The 17,409-nt window shown below is 33.1% G+C and overlaps 1 protein-coding gene and 1 pseudogene across 7 annotated transcripts; both read right to left on the bottom strand.

Moving 5' to 3' along the window:
* Positions 1-808: 808 nt before the first annotated feature.
* On the bottom strand, positions 809-8,594 carry LOC145158815 (neutral ceramidase 2-like). Of its 6 annotated transcripts, none has more exons than XM_079077658.1 (12): positions 8,407-8,593; positions 8,127-8,198; positions 7,444-7,554; positions 6,906-7,309; positions 6,118-6,326; positions 5,060-5,392; positions 4,677-4,941; positions 3,808-4,078; positions 3,606-3,731; positions 3,465-3,528; positions 3,117-3,286; positions 809-1,611 (listed from the first exon to the last, which is right to left on the bottom strand). In XM_079077658.1, the coding sequence occupies exons 4-12, from the start codon at positions 7,256-7,258 to the stop codon at positions 1,057-1,059; spliced, it is 2,346 nt and encodes a 781-aa protein (XP_078933784.1). In that variant the 5' UTR covers positions 7,259-7,309; positions 7,444-7,554; positions 8,127-8,198; positions 8,407-8,593; the 3' UTR covers positions 809-1,056. The 6 variants fall into 6 exon arrangements, with proteins under 6 accessions (XP_078933784.1, XP_078933783.1, XP_078933786.1 ...); XM_079077657.1 differs by having other exon boundaries at positions 7,444-7,536; XM_079077660.1 differs by lacking the exon at positions 7,444-7,554 and having other exon boundaries at positions 8,407-8,594.
* A 4,531-nt stretch (positions 8,595-13,125) lies between these two features.
* LOC145156191 (neutral ceramidase 1 pseudogene) lies at positions 13,126-17,120 on the bottom strand (annotated as a pseudogene). Its single transcript, XR_013736539.1, has 4 exons — positions 17,018-17,120; positions 15,186-15,589; positions 14,386-14,594; positions 13,126-13,561 (listed from the first exon to the last, which is right to left on the bottom strand). The product of XR_013736539.1 is annotated as a neutral ceramidase 1 pseudogene (transcript).
* Positions 17,121-17,409: the final 289 nt, after the last annotated feature.

The raw sequence follows: 17,409 nt of genomic DNA, 5'->3' as shown, positions 1-17,409 counted from the left end.
TAGTAAAATTATTCAAATAAAACATCAAAAGATATAAACGAACAAAATATAAAAAATATTAAAAATATATATATTCGAATAAAATTATATATATATATATATATATATATATATATATATATATATCATAAAAAATATAAATAAAAAAAATAAAATATAAGCAGCAAAATATAGAAAAAAAAATTTAAACAATTATATATATATATATATATATATATATATATATATATATATATATATATATATATATAAAAGTAAGGGTAAAATGGTCTTTGAAGTGGATTAAACAGGGATGCATTGTCAAATTTTCAAAGTTTGGATTGAATATGCGAATTCCCAAAACTATAATTTACTCTTTATATTAACGTAACAATATTATCCTGATTATATATATATATATATATATATATATATATATATATATATATATATATATATATATATAACCACCACAACTTTGATCACTTGTGTTTTATTAATAGTATATATGTGTATTCTTAAACATTTGGACACTTTTTGTGTTTTATTAATAGTATATATGTTTATTCTTGTGTAAGGGTAAATATTTGGACTTCTGGACCAGACCGGGAACCGCCTCAACAGGTCCGGTTTAAAGTCCATCAATTTCTGTCGAACCGATCCGGTCGAAAAGTCGGCCGGGTCCGGTTTGGTCCATATGTATAACATTCATGTTCCAGGTACGTAATTTATCCTAGTTTTTTTTTGGTGTAATTCGCTGAAATCTGAAAATCGGGAAAAATTCTTTAATTTTCACCAAACCACACTTTAGTATAAAAACTTAACAATACGACTTTAAAGTGAAACTCTAATTAATATTCTATTTAAAATAAATAAGTAGCTGAAATAGTACGTTATCCAAATAGATCTACTTCCAAATTCTGTAGTGTTCTGTTTGAGTGTGAATTTCATTTTCTATTTCCACATCAACATAAGGCCATTAACACGTGTCATCAGATTTATATGTATGTATAGAATAGTCGTCTCCATCTGTTAAGTCTAAACATCATAAACCAATGGTTTTTTCTTATTTCTTTTTTATGCTATAGAAAAAGCAGTAGAAGAACCCGTGAAATGGTTGACCGAACCAAAAAGCGACTTGGATGCACCAAAATGTGTAATCCTATAAACGCCAGAAACAGCCTCATCCGGAATCACCCATTCGATAGTTGCATAGCTTCGTGTACTAAGCTTTGAAGGCCTCGACCATATAAACTTTAGGCACCAGTCATCATCATCATAAACCGGTTCCCAATCGTCTTTGTTGTTGGAGTCCAAAATCTCCACAAGTGCAAAGGTGCCTTCGGTCATAAGGTCGTTCCTCGGGCAGGCTGACCAGAATGTGGCGGTCACAACATCACCCCTTGAAAAGACTGAACCGGAAGGAACGTCAGTTTTGCAATCACCAAATCTTGAACCGAGAGGGGTTGCGTCAAGTAACACCGGGGTTAGAAGGCTGATTTGGTTGTCTAGTAGGTCCGGTGGTTGTAGGCCCGGTTCCACTTTTTGGTCATTCATCAGAGAAGATGCTAATTTCTTGAATTCTTGGATGTATGCATTCAGGGTGTGTGGACCATACAGAGTCGAAGCTCCCTGAATATAACATAACATGATAACATATTTAGAGCAAGTTACAAATTTTCCCAATATACTCCTTATCTTTGTATTTACTATTTCATACAAAATGACTTCAAATTCTGGACTGAACTTGAGATTTTGAGTAAACCACAGGGACCATGTCCGCAACGAACTGCAAGCTTAAGGATGACATTGGGACAATTTTAAAATTTGGACTGAACTTGCGATTTTGATTAAAACACAGGGACCAAATTTGTGACTTACTCTTTTTATAAACCAAAAAATAAATAAATAATTATCAATTCTAGCTTCACTTTAATTGCATACCGAATAAAGCATGTTGTGTTGTCACATCATAATGGAATGTGATTCCTTCTCCTACTTTGATTTTCATTCCATGGGGGTGGAGTGTTTTTTTTCATTCTTGGATGGAGTGGAAGGATAAATTATAGTGATAAATTACTTTTATTTATATAATAATGTTTGGGAAAAAAAAATATTTTTTTAGAAAGCTCAAAACTTTAATTAGACTATCCTTTTGTTATTTACTTAAGATAACTAACAATATTTTTTCGGTATAGTATTATGAAAAGATTTCATGGTGTTTAATTTGTCTTTTTCGTAAACAATTTTGAATTATCTAAAATGATAAATACACCTCTTTTGACTATTTGAAATACATATAGTTCAGATGACATTAAATATGTTGATATCTAATTTATATATCGATATATCTTTTATTTAATTAGAGTTTATTTTTAATTTTTTTTTAGAATAATATTTTTTTTTCTTTATTCACTAATTTTATTCTATTTAGTTTTGAAATTGTACGTAATAAAAACATCATTGAATAATCCATTACATTCCTTCAAGCCAAACAAACATGATAATGGAATGTAATTATCGGTTCCATTACATTGTTTATTCCATTACTTTATGATTTAATTCCATGATCATGTTTGGTTGGCTGTAGAAATGGAATGAATTTTCATATTTTTTCAATATTATGTGTAAATAAAAGATAAAGTTTCAATACTATTCTGTATATATCATCTACAAGATTAAAAGATTAAACATAATAAAAGCTCATTGAAACCCAAAAAAGTTTATAGTAAGAAAAATACTGTCCATTTATTTCTAGAAAATAATAGTATAATACAATTAAAATTTGAAATCCTTAAAAAATATTTGTCAATAAAAACTTTATAAATAAAAATGGGTTATATTACAAATTTTCATTTACATCCCCTGCCAAAGGAATGAAAATTAACAAAACAGAAGGAATCACATTCCTTCAAGAATGGTCCATTCCATTCCATCAGGTAATAGAAACAGTTTTCTTTTCATTCGAATGGAACAAACCATTCCATCTCCTCTCTGGTTCCCTAATGCCAAACACTACCATAATTATGTGATAAATGACAAGCTTTTTAAGGCTAATTCGGTTATGAGGATAAGGAGGGCATTTATGTGTTTTGGTCACAGATGTTCGATAGAAAGGTAAGGTATGATATGCTGACCTCGTATCTCTGAATCTGATATTCCTCAATCGTAGTCACATACTGTGAATAAGTATTTGTAAGTCCAGCAATCACAACATGAAATTCTTCTTTTTCTTCTTCCTCTCCAAATGAAGTCAAAACTTCCTTCACCGCATCACGCAGACGCCTCCCGGCCATAGTCGTGAATTCTACAAAAACCATAAAAACAAGTGGAAAATCAATAACACTAAATATGCCAAGTATAAGATTTAAAGAAATACGTGGTTTTATGTCCTTACATGTTACATGGATCTAAAGTATGGTTGTTTGAATGAATGAATATTGTGGGTAAAAAATGATCTGAAGAATGGAGCAATAATTAATTACCTCCTGGAACACTGAGAATAACAAGTTGCCCGATTTGCAAAATCTGAATTGGTAGTATGGCAGGCTGCATAAATTTTTTTTGTCAACTCATGATAATTAAGTAGCATTCACAAAAAAAATTTAGATGAGATTAGGACATACGGCCCAGTCGTATGGATCATGCATTTCACCGGTGTCGATCAGAATGGGTTTGGGATCCTGACAATTGATCTGCTCCTCATCTGGTTTTTTCAGTAACCCTCCAACAAGCTTCCAAAATGCATTTCCCTAAAACATTACATTGCTAAAATTAGATCCATTAATTTAACAATTAAGTGTGTAGTGTAGAGATATTAAAACCTGCCTGGTCATCTCCCTGTTTGAAGTCAAATGCTCCAGGTCCATCAGTGGTTCCAGCAGCAAAAGCAAATCCCATAGCAGCAGGGCACGTTTTGACATTATTATTATTATTAGCTGCTTCTGAAAGTTGGACTTTGAGGTTGGAAAAATCAATGTATGTGTGTCGATAATTAACTTTCCCTTTCAGTTGTTCAGACGCACTTTCAAAGAGTTGTGTGGCTTTTTTAAATTGCCGTTCACCAATGATACGTGTGCTCTCGAATTCATCTGGGTACCTAAATAAAAACTCCAACAATATAAGTTTGATACTACTATTAAAACTCAAGCTAGTGTTTGTGGGCCAATGGAATGGAATGGTTCATTCCATTGGAATAAAAGAAACAGAATGGACCTTTCTTACATTTTGTTATTCTTTATTAGCGAGCCAGTGAGTGTTTCTTTTTCATTCCATCATGTAACAGGACGATAATTTGTTTGTTTTTCTTTTTTTAATTTTCATGATTTTCATTCTGTTATAACATTACTTTCTGAAAATATTCTTTTTATTACATTCTTATTTGCCTTCTAATGATGTTTAATTTTTTAGTTTAGTAATATAAATTCTATAATTATAAATTATAAATATAATATATATATATATATATATATATATATATATATATATATATATAGAGAGAGAGAGAGAGAGAATGGTAAACACCTTATATTTACATATGACATAATAGATTCATATGAGAGTTACTTCCATTCTAACAGGCCAGCCAAACATGATAATGGAATGTAATGACTCATTCCATTCCTTTCAACCAAACAACAGAACCTTAAAGCTAGCTGCATGCATATATAATCAAGGGGAGAGGTACAGGTACATACCCTGGACCACGGCCATAGCAGAGTTCATTTCTACCATTGCAGGTGCTCTGATTGAAGTCACAGGGCAAGCCAGTGTCTAAGCAAAAAGCTCCAAGCACATTTGGACTTACATCCCCACAATTTGTTTGACAAAATGCAGACACGAATTGAGGCTTTTCAGCCTGCCTAAAGCTGCTCCTCACTCGTTTTGCAACACTTAGAGCTCTTGTAACACCTCTTCCTCCAGATGACTGGAAGCTCGAAGCAATTTCCATCAGCTCTTTACCTGTATTATTAAAAATTGCAATATTACCCTGTTTTTTGATGACGCAAACTTTTTAATATTTTTACTATTTGAATAAAGATGTTTTGTTTTGAAGGTTTAGCATATAAATTAAACTTACGATGTTGATGAAAGTCTGGAATTATGTTGGAGATTCTTCGAGGTAGTTTATATTTGATAAGTGATTGGGTTTGAAATCCTTTGTTATACCAATCCTCCATAAATCGTGCAGCTGCACCTTTATTGTCACCACTAATCAGTGAATTTGTACGGCTCATAGACGTTCCATGAGTGGCAAACCAATTAAAGCTTCCCACTGGACCCCACTCATCATCTACAAACTTCAAAAGTGTCATCTCTTTATCAGTGTCATATTCGTAATTACTCCTTTCTTCTTCTGGATTATTCAGATAGGCACTCGGGCTACGGTTTATACTCGCATCTAACAGCTCTCCTGCAGGATTACAGCACCAATACTTTAACAGATGTTTCAGTATATATACACACAATCATAGAAATTCCCAAATTAGTCCTCCAACTATTGCCCATGTACTCATTTAGTCACTTAACTTTCTTTTTGGAGGCCCAAGGTCATTTAACTGTGTCCATCACACCATGTGACCTGTTATAGCAGGTTTCACAGATTACCCAACTCCATTTTTTTTTTTTACAAATGTGCCCAACTTTTCTTTTTATTACGAATTTAGTCCCAACTTTTATTCCAATTTTTTTTTATCAATATTTATTTTTATTTTCTTTTTTATTACAAAATTTGTTTATCAATATTTATTTTTGTTTGCTTTTTGTCTTACTTTACTGTTTTTTTACAACGTCGTTTTAACATGTTTTATACCAAGTTAAAAAACTATGTACAAGAATGATGTTGTAGAACATGTAAAAATAATTTGTAAAAAAGATAAAAATAAAAAACATGTAAAAGCGAAGTCGGAAAGTTAAAGTTGGGAAAATTTTGTAAAAGAGTTGGGAGAAAATTTGTAAAAAAAAAAGTTGAATTTAGTAATTAAAGTTAAAACTTAGGGTAAAGTTGTACAAAAGAAGTTGGTTAACTTGTGAACTTTGCTATATCAGATCATATGGTGTAATGCACAATAGTTGGAGTTGGAGGACCAATTTCAACCATAACCCTATTTGAAAAAATAACTAATGAAACCATATTACCTTTATTGATAAAGACAGACCCTGGACGAAGATTCTCATGAGCTTGCATAATGCTTCTTTCAATGCCATCCACAAGGGCATTGAAAGATTGTTGTACAAAACCAAGAGATGTTATAATATATACAACATATTGAAGATATCCTCCAGGCCCAGCATGAGTGTGAATCCCACTAATAGCAACATTCTCCTCAGTATATAGGTTGCCATACCTTAACAATTGAAAAATATATATATGAGAATAAGGGGTTGTTTTTCTTTTTCTATCAACTCATGTATCGGTAAAGTGGTGTCACGATAAAATAAGGTCTGTTTGTTTTTAGATGGAATATAAATCACCATTTCACCCTTACATTCCATTATACAAATTTCACATTTTTAACATGAGAGGAGTTGGAAAGGAAAAAAGAAGGCCAAATATTTACAGGATTAGAGTGTCTGAATGAGTAATGATGAGTGTATGGATAAAGTAAGGTCTGTGTCTAAATGAGACTAAATGACCATCTTGCCTTACACTCCAATATACAAATTTCACAATATTCATGGAGTTGGGAGGAAAAAAGAAGGGAAAAATATGTAAGGATTAGTGTCTTAAGTCTGACTAATGGTTCTTTTGGCTTAACCCATTAATTCATTAAAAAATAACAGCTATGTATAGCTATCCAGATTAAACACAAAAAGAAACAGCCCCTGATTCAGAAATAGTGATTAACAGCAGTCTAGCAACTGGACACATTTTGTAGCATGCTTAAAAGTAAAAGTAAAAGTGAAAGGTTGAAGTATCTATCAACCTTGCCTTCAATCTTTCTATAACTTTAATTGTAACAAGCTGTGAAGCCATGCACGCATCCAGGTTCACAAACACTAGGGATTTTTCTTCTTGAGGTTGTGACACAATGAATGTGCGAGCTCTCAATCTGAAATGAATACCAGAGGCAATTTGTTCCATATTAGCATATCCCATCATGTTCACATCAGCAGCAGGCCCTGTGATGTCATAGCTTCCAAGACCAATCATGTGTGTAGTAGATTCAGATTCAAATGAAGTCTGTGTCTGTATGCACTTCACTAGTACTAACATAAATAAGCACATGCATGTGGCTGGTTTCTGTACAACAGAATACGATTGATGATGTGTCGCCATTGCTTTTCTTAAAGACCGTGAACTGAACCTTCAAAATATCCTTTCCATCCTCTGGGGAAAAGATAAGATTGAATAAGTTATAAAGTAAGAGGCTTAATATTCATCCCCAAATCCTTTGGATTATACAGAAATTGAAATGTTGATATATTAGCTCTTTTAGTTGAACTATGGTATATGCTACTCACTTGTCACTTGCACTAACAATTGCTTCCGATTGATTTATGAGCATAGATTTTGGTGTCAATTCACAATTATTTCTGCCAAGTACAAATCCATATCTACAAACACATAACAAACTAACAGATAATATGTATCATCCTATAGTTGAGAGTTTTCTTAAAAGAAATAAATGAAATCCAGGATTGGATCAGCAATCCTACTAAGTCTCATCGGGTTGTTTGAAACCCCAATAAGCCAGGCACCCTATTCCTGATGCATTTTAGCCTATTTTTTTAGGGATTTAAGTCTAATCATTTGTGATAATTGCCTATTTATGCCACAAAGTTACAATTTTTATACCAATTTTTTTCAACTATGTTTCCATTTGTTACCAATTTATGCAGCCAAATTGGTATGTTTGATATTCTGGTACAAATTGGTAGAACTGAGACATGGCTGCATAAATTGGTAAGAAATCCACTTTGTTTCATAAATTGGTAAAAAATTGTAACTTCCATGCGTAAGTAAGTGTTTTACAATTCCATCATTTATTCACTTTCAGGAGTTGCTACTAAGTCAAACTAAAAATTTACTCCACGAACCATCCAAAACCATGCCTTGTACAAAGATCAAAATCAGAAAGCTTTCAAACACCTTTCCGTTGCTTACCTCCAACGTGAATAATAAAACAGAGAACCAGTAATGATACCTCCAAACGTAAAACTCAACCAGAATATAACGACGGGCAAGAACAATTCGAAAGTAAAGCCAAGGATTCACACTAACAAAAAAAAGAATTAAGGATCAATTAGTAACAAATAAATACCTAACTAACAAGTCAGAATTAAACCACAAATACGGTGTCGTGCTGAATAGAGAGCTCAACAAGTACAAAATCAGATAGAAGAATCAAAGGGAGTATAAACCCTATTTCAGATAAAACAATTGACAAGATAAAAATACTAAAGGGGATTGAAGAATGAACAAACCTCAGATCACAATAATTTATAAATTAAAATGACGAATTGATCAGAAGTTTCAGAGCAGATGGTGCGAAGTGAAGAAGATGACAAACTGAGGAGTGTATAGTTTGGCAGCTTTGTAAAGCGGTAAAAAACCATTTCATCGACATGACCCGCATATATGATCATTAGAGTTTTTAGCTCGATTTTTTATCCGTGCGGTTTCAATTTGTTTTCTGAATTAGATCCCCATCATTTATGTCGTTTTTTTTTTTTTTTTTTGAGTAAATTACACGGATGGTCCCTATAGTTTACGGTAATTTATGCGTTTGGTCCCTAACTTATTTTTTTAACTCGGGAGGTCCCTACTGTTTATTTTTGTTACGCGCTTGGTCCCTTTCTTACCTAAAAAGACTATTTTTCCCTTAATTTGTTAATTTATTTAGATAAACACACCTCCAACCCCACCCCCTCACCTTACCTTACCTACCCCACCATTTTTTCTATTTAAATAATAGTATTTTCAGGTAAGACAGGGACCAAGTGTGTAACAAAAACAAACAGTAAGGACCAAGCGTGTAACAAAAACAAATATTAGGGACCTTCCGAGTTAAAAAATAAGTTAGGGACTAAGCATGCAAATTACCCCAAACCATAAGGACCATTCGTGTAATTTACTATTTTTTTTTAGTTAAATAGGTGTAAAGTTACTAATTTGCACTTAGTTTATATTTTTAAATTTCGGCCCGATTTTGTATCCAGAACATTTATGGGTAACGGATCCGACCCGGAAATATGGTCCCCCTATATATCGTTTAACCAGTTTCGGATTTCCCTTCATTTCGAACTCTGTCATTTCGGATTACCTTACGAAGCATTCTGGACACCACTAAAGCTGAAAATGTCTTCTGATAGCGATGATGAGATGCATTTTTATATGTAAGTTTCCATTATGTTTATAATTATATGTCTTTATTTTAGATTATACGTTAAAACCTATATAATTTATGCATTTACATAGGTAGTATTAATTTTCCTTTGAATTTTATTGGTTTAAAGACAATAATAAGTTTATATGTTCGGAATAATAAGAAGTCCGAACCAAAATTCTCACCAAAAAAACGTCATTTTTAGTAGCCTGGAACAAGTTCAGAATCCGAAAAAGCATGTCCGGAATATTAAGAAGTCCTCTGGAATACGATGAACATTCCAGAATTTTGTTCCGGAATTTAGGGTTTAGGGTTCAGGGTTCAGGGTTCAGGGTTCAGGGTTCAGGGTTTAGGGTTTTCTTTTTTTGGGAAAGAGGTCACAGCCCCAGCAAAGATTTTATAACATAAAAAGAAAATACAGGAGTTTAAATCACTTTTGGAGAAACCCCAAAAATGATACAAAGCCAAACATCAAGAAGGTACCAAAACCAAAGACTAGGTCTAAAAACAATAAAAGCAAAGAAACAACACTTTATTTTCATCCAACTCCACAAGTCGGAGTGGTCTTCATCTTTCCAAAGATCCAAGCAAATCATTTGTCTTCTAATCTTCAAGAATCTTCCAAGAATGGTATCCTCTTGCTTCAACCCAATCCAAGTAATCAAAAAATCTCTATTAACCTCAAAAAATATCAACATCTTCAAGCTCATGTGACAAAACTTCCAACCGAGTATAGTATCCGAAATAGCAACCAACTTTGTGTACCTTAAACTTTTATTCTTATTCTTCGTATAGCCCAAAAAAAGTAAACCATTGGAAGTTTCTATAATTTCACTCTTCCAAATTCCCAATATCTCAATAATCCAAATTTTGAAAAAAATCAATTCATATCCCAATATCAACAAAAAAATCTTCAATGTATCCAATCTTCATCCTAAAAAAATTAGTATCCTTCAAGTTCTTCAAGCCAATCCAATCTTCAAGCAACCCTCTTTGAATACACAACGTCTTCAAATTAGCCATCCAAAAATCAACATCTTTATCCGTCATCCAAAATATCATCAAGAGAAGCTCAAACCTTGATTTTTTACAAAAAAAAATAATAAAACCAACCAACTAAAGTGTAACAACGTAAATTTTCAACCAAATTTTTCATTTTAAAAATACACCAATTTCATATATTATCTTTCAAGAAAATCATAAGTGTCTCAATGTCAACATAAAATCTCAATCAAAAGTCAAATCCCAGAATCCTCCATGTCATCCTGAACAGATGTGTACAATCACGTCGGTGCCTTCTCGCGATCCTTTGGGGTACCTGAAACACATAACACATAACACTGTAAGCACGAAGCTTAGTGAGTTCCCCAAAATACCACATACAACATATTAGCCACTCGAGGCTATAACTCTGTAAGACCCTCCGGTCAATGTGTCTCAGTGGGACCCTCCAGTCCCACAACTCTGATGGACCCTCCGGTCCTAACTCTATGAACCTTTCGGTCCTAACTCTGTAAACTCTGAATAATGCATAACATAAATCACATAGAAATAATACAGTATATCACAGTACACAAATAACATATAAGATACTCTGTCACACAACTCTGATTACCTCTCTAGGTATGTATAGTGAGAAGACTCACCTCGGAGCTAGTAGGAGTAAATACGCACTTGGCACTCTCGAATTATCCTCCGCCTAAATACATTAGACAAGCATCTAATCAATATATCTCTTTTACTCATTTAACTCCTAAGTTCTGTTATTCCCTTTTTAACCCCCGGGATGGGTAAAAGACCCTCATCCCTTCAAGGTTCTAGAAGCTCCTAATTGACTCACTCACAAAGTCAACAGAAGTCCAATCGAGTCAATATCCCAAATCGACTAGACTCGTCGAGTGCGCTCGTGCGACTCGTCGAGTCCTATCGTATCTCAGAGATCCTCAGAAAGACCAACTCGACGAGCTAACCTTAACTCGTCAGGTCATCGCATGACTCAGCCAAATCGGGATAAACCCTAAACTACTCGCCGAGTCGACCCATCAACTCGGCGAGTCTATTCAGACTCCCATGTATTCAGACGATTTCAAGGCGGGATTCTTTCCCAAACTTCAGATCTATACTCTTAGGGCTCATAAGTCACGTAAAGTCATAGACTTTACGTCCATGCATGGCATCTAGAGCAAGAAATGCCAAAAACATGAACAAAATGGGTTATACACACTTAAAGCTTCACCAAAGCTGGATAAGGCAAAGACCTCAAGGTGTTTGGGACCTCCTAGGGTCCAGATCTGGGGTTTTAACTTCCTTATGAACCCCAATTCACAAAATCCCCAAAAATGATGAAGAAGAAGAACCCTAATCTACTAAAATGAGAGATCTACATCAATGAAAGGGAAAAGTCGAGTTCAATACCTCCAACTGAAGCTTGAGCGTGAAAACCAGCAGATCCAACACCCTTCTTTGATCCTCTAGCTTGAACCCTCTTCTTCCTTGCAAAAACACCCACCAAAAGCTCACAATAGCTCTCTCTCTCTCTCACTTTAAGCACTCAAGACTCGTTTTAGGGTTTTCTCTCCTAAAGGGTAGCCGCAATAGGAGTCCTTAAGTGAGTAGTGTACCTGCTCATCTCCCTGTTTGAAGTCAAAAGCTCCAGGTCCATCAGTGGTTCCAGCAGCAAAAGCAAATCCCATGGCAGCAGGGCACGTTTTGACACTAGACCCATTAGCAGCTGTGACTGTGACTGAGAGGTTGGAAAAATCAATGTATGTGTGTCGATAATTAACTTTCCCTTTCAGCTTTTCAGATGCACTTTCAAAGAGTTGTGTGGCTTTTCTAAATTGTCGTTCGCCAATGATACGTGTGCTCTCGAATTCATCTGGGTACCTAAATAAAAACTCCAACAATATAAGTTTCCATCATGCAACAGGATGAAAATTTATGTTTTAACTTTATAACTTTTTTTTAATTTTCATGATTTTCATTATGCCATGACTTTACTTTCTGAAAATATTCTTTTTATTACATTCTTACTTGCTTTCTAATGATATTTAATTTTTTAGTTTAGTAAATAATTAAGGGTTAATCTCATAAAAGACCTTATATTTTGTGTTTTTTTCCAGATTAAACCTTAATTTTATTTTTTTGACTGAAAAAGACCTTGTATTTTTTCATTTTTCCCAAAAAAACCCTCAACTTTGTCTTTATTCCAAAAAAAAAAAAAAAAAAAAAAAAAAACTCAACGTTCTAACTGCCTCCAAATAAACCCTTAACTTTTTTAGTTTTTCTTGAAAAAAACCTCACATTTTACAAAAAAAATTTGGAAAAAAATGACTAAAAGGGTCGGATCGGAAAAAATTAAAAAATACAAGGTCTTTTTCAGTTAAAAAATAAATTTGAAGTTTACCCCGAATATATATATATATATATATATATATATATATATATATATATATATATATATATATATATATATATATATTTCGGGGTAAACTTCAAATTTATTTTTTAGTATATATATATATATATATATATATATATATATATATATATATATATATATATATATATATATATATAAGGTATTCTATGAGATTAACCCAATAATTAATTATATATAATATATAGAATGGTAATAAAATAAACTACAGATAGCTGTATTTACATACGATATAATAGCTCATATGAGAGTTGATGACTTTCTTACAGGCCAGCCAAACATGATAATGGGATGTTATGACTCATTCCATTCTCATTCCATTCCTTCCAACCAAACAACAGAGCCTTAAAGCTAGGTGCATGCATATATAAATAAGAGCTAAGAGTTAAGAGGTAAAGATACATACCCTGGACCACTTTTTAATATTTTTACTATTTGAATAAAGATGTTTTGTTTTGAAGGTTTAGCATATAAATTAAACTTACGATGTTGATGAAAGTCTGGAATTATGTTGGAGATTCTTTGAGGTAGTTTATATTTGATAAGTGATTGGGTTTGAAATCCTTTGTTATACCAATCCTCCATAAATCGTGCAGCTGTACCTTTATTGTCACCACTAATCAGTGAATTTGTACGGCTCGTAGCCGTTCCATGAGTGGCAAACCATTTAAAGCTTCCCACTGGACCCCACTCATCATCTACAAACGTCAAAAGTGTCATCTCTTTATCAGTGTCATATTCGTAATTACTCCTTTCTTCTTCTGGATTATTCAGGCACTCGGGCTACGGTTTATACTCGCATCTAACAGATATCCTGCAGGATTACAGCACCAATACTTTAACAGATGTTTCAGTATATACACACACAATCATAGAAATTCCCAAATTAGTCCTCCAACTATTGTCCATGTACTCATTTAGTCGCTTCACTTTCTTTTTGGAGGCCCAAGGTAATTTAACTGTGTCCATCACACCATATGACCTGTTATAGCAGGTTTCACAGGTTACCCAACTCCATTTTTTTACAAATGTGCCCAACTTTTCTTTTTATTACGAATTTGGTCCCAACTTTTATTCCAAATTTTTTTATCAATATTTATTTTTATTTTCTTTTTTGTTACAATTTTGTCTTGGTCCCAACTTTTATTACAAAATTTGTTTATCAATATTTATTTTTGTTTGCTTTTTGTCTTACTTTACTGTTTTTTTACAACGTCGTTTTAACATGTTTTTTACCAAGTTAAAAAGCTATGTACAAGAATGATGTTGTAGAACATGTAAAAATAAATTTGTAAAAAAGATAAAAAATAAAAAACAGGTAAAACCGAAGTTGGAAAGTTAAGTTGGGAAAATTTTGTAAAAGAGTTGGGGGGAAATTTGTAAAAAAAAAGTTGAATTTAGTAACTAAAGTTAAAACTTAGGGCAAAGTTGTACAAAAGAAGTTGGTTAACTTGTGAACTTTGCTTTATCAGATCATATGGTGTAATGTATTGTATACAATTTTTAAAGTAAATGACTTTGGGCCTCCAAAAAGAAAAAAGTTAAGTGACTAAATGAGTACATGCACAATAGTTGGAGTTGGAGGACCAATTTCAACCTTAACCCTATTTGAAAAAATAACGAATGAAACCATATTACCTTTATTCATAAAGACAGACCCTAGACGAATATCCTCATGAGCTTGCATAATGCTTCTCTCAATGCCATCCACAAGAGCATTGAAGGATTGTTGTACAAAACCAAGAGATGTTATAATATATACAACATATTGAAGATATCCTCCAGGCCCAGCATGAGTGTGAATTCCACTAATAGCAACATTCTCCTCAGTATATAGGTTGCCATACCTTAACAATTGAATATATATATATATATATATATATATATATATATATGAGAATAAGGAGTGGTTTTTTTTTCTATCAGCTCATGTATCGGTAAAGTGGTTGAATGGGTGATGATGATTGTCATGATAAAATAAGGTCTTTGTTTTTAGACGGAATATAAATCACCATTCCATCCTTACATTCCATTATACAAATTTCACATTTTAAAATTAGAGGAGTTGGAAAGGAAAAAAAAAGGCCAAATATTATTAGAGTGTCTGAATGAGTAATGATGAATGTATGGATAAATGAGACTAAATGATCATCTTGCCTTACACTCCAATATACAAATTTCACAATATTCATGGATTTGGGAGGAAAAAAGAAGGGAAAAACATGTAAGTATTAGAGTCTTAAGTCTGACTAATGGTTCTTTTGGTTACCCTATTAATTCATTAAAAAATAACAGCTATGTATAGCTGTCCAGATTAAACTCAAAAAGAAACAGCCCCTGATTCAGAAATAGTGATTAACAGCGGTCTAGCAATTGGACACATTTTGTAGCATGCTTGAAAGTAAAAGTAAAAGTGAAATGTTGAAGTATCTATCAACCTTGCCTTCAATCTTTCTATAACTTTAATTGTAGCAAGCTGTGAAGCCATGCAGGCATCCAGATTCACAAACACTAGGGATTTTTCTTCTTGAGGTTGTGACACAATGAATGTGCGAGCTCTCAATCTGAAATGAATACCAGAGGCAATTTGTTCCATATTATCATATCCCATCATGTTCACATCAGCAGCAGGCCCTGTGATGTCATAGCTTCCAAGACCAATCATGTGTGTAGTAGATTCAGATTCAGATGAAGTCTGTGTCTGTATGCACTTCACTAGTACTAACATAAATAAGCACATGCATGTGGCTGGTTTCTGTACAACAGAATACGATTGATGACGTGGCGCCATAGCTTTTCTTAAAGAACATGAACTGAACCTTCAAAATATCCTTTCCATCCTCTGGGGAAAAGATAAAAATTGAAATGTTGATATATTAGCTCTTTTAGTTGAACTATGGTATATGCTACTCACTTGTCACTTGTACTAACAATTGCTTCAGATTGATTTATGAGCATAGATTTTGGTGTCATGTCGCAATTATTTCTGCTAAGTACAAATCCAAACTTACAAACACATGACAATCTAACAGATAATATGTATCATTATATAGTTGAGAGTTTTCTCAAAGAAATAAATGAAATCCAGGATTGGATCAGCAATCCTACTAAGGCCCCGTTTGATACGTATCTTTCCAGGTCCAAACAGATCTTTCTGGCTGAATGAACCGGAAATACTGTTTGATTTGCACAAAAGAAATGATCTTTCCCGGTAAGATATGTCTTTCCCAGAAAGCCCCAAAATCATATCTTTCTGGCTGAATGGGCTGGAAAGACAATTATACACCAAACCCCGCCTCTTTCTTTCTTTATTGGATTATTAATTTTTTTAAATAACTTTTTTTAAATTTATTTTTTATTGAATTATTACTTTTTTTCATCATTCAGCTTAGTCAATCAGATGTACAATCAAAGAGCATGGTTTCTTTCCCAGTCAGAAAATTTTCCCAAACAGCACTTTCCCAGACAGAAACTATCAAACGGGACCTAAGTCTCATCAGGTTGTTTGAAACCCCAATCAGACAGGCACCCTATTCCTGATGCATTTTAGCCTATTTTTTAGGAATTTAAGTCTAATCATTTGTGACAATTGCCTGTTTATGCCACAAAGTTACAATTTTTATACCAATTTTTTCAACTATGTTTCCATTTGTTACCAATTTATGCAACCAAATTGGTATGTTTGATATTATGGTACAAATTGGTAGCAAACCGAGACATGGCTGCATAAATTGGTAAGAATCCAGTTTGTTTCATAAATTGGTAAAAAAATGTAACTTTCATGCGTAAGTAAGTGTTTTACAATTCCATCATTTATTCACTTTCAGGAGTTGCTACTAAGTCAAACTAAAAATTTACTCCATGAACCCATCCAAAACCATGCCTTGTACAAAGATCAAAATCAGAAAGCTTTCAAACACCTTTTCATTGCTTACCTCCAACGTGAATTATAAAACAGAGAACCAGTAATGATACCTCTGAACGTAAAACTCAACCAGAATATAACGACGGGCAAGAACAATTCGAAAGTAAAGCCAAGGAATCACGCTAACAAAAAAAAAAGAATTAAGGGTCAATTAATAACAAATCCAGCCTCATAACAAATACCTAACCAACTAGTCAGAATTAAACCACAAATACGGTGTCGGGCTGAATAGAGAGCTCAAAAAGTACAAAATCAGATAGAAGAATCAAATGGAGTATAAACCCTATTTCAGATAACACAATTGACAAGATCATAAGACTAAAGGGGATTGAAGAATGAATAAACCTCAGATCTCAATAATTTATAAATTAAAATGACAAATTGATCAGAAGTAATGCGATAACACTTCAAGAACAACCTCGATTAAGAACTGAGACATAAGTCTCCGATGGTACAAATGGGTATGCAAGCGTACAAGTCGAACTATGAACATCGTTTTTTTTAGAAGGGTTATTTCCATAAAAGACCTTATATTTTGACTTTTTTTCTTTTTAGACCTAGAACTTTTTTATTTTCCAAAAAAGACCCAACTTTTACCTGTTACTTGTTATTTCAGACCCTAGCAGGTCACCAACAGGTAAATTAGGTATTTTTTTCATAAAAGACCATATATTTTATAGTTTTTTCCATTTCAGGCCTAAAATGTTTTTTTTTTCAAAATAAACTCAACTTTAAAA

This window comes from Lactuca virosa, chromosome 2, assembly GCF_052849685.1.
Source record: "Lactuca virosa cultivar CGN04683 chromosome 2, Lactuca_virosa_CGN04683_v6, whole genome shotgun sequence".
NCBI lineage: Eukaryota > Viridiplantae > Streptophyta > Magnoliopsida > Asterales > Asteraceae > Lactuca > Lactuca virosa.
Note: the sequence above shows the minus strand (reverse complement) of the source record. Positions and strands in the feature narration are given on the sequence as shown.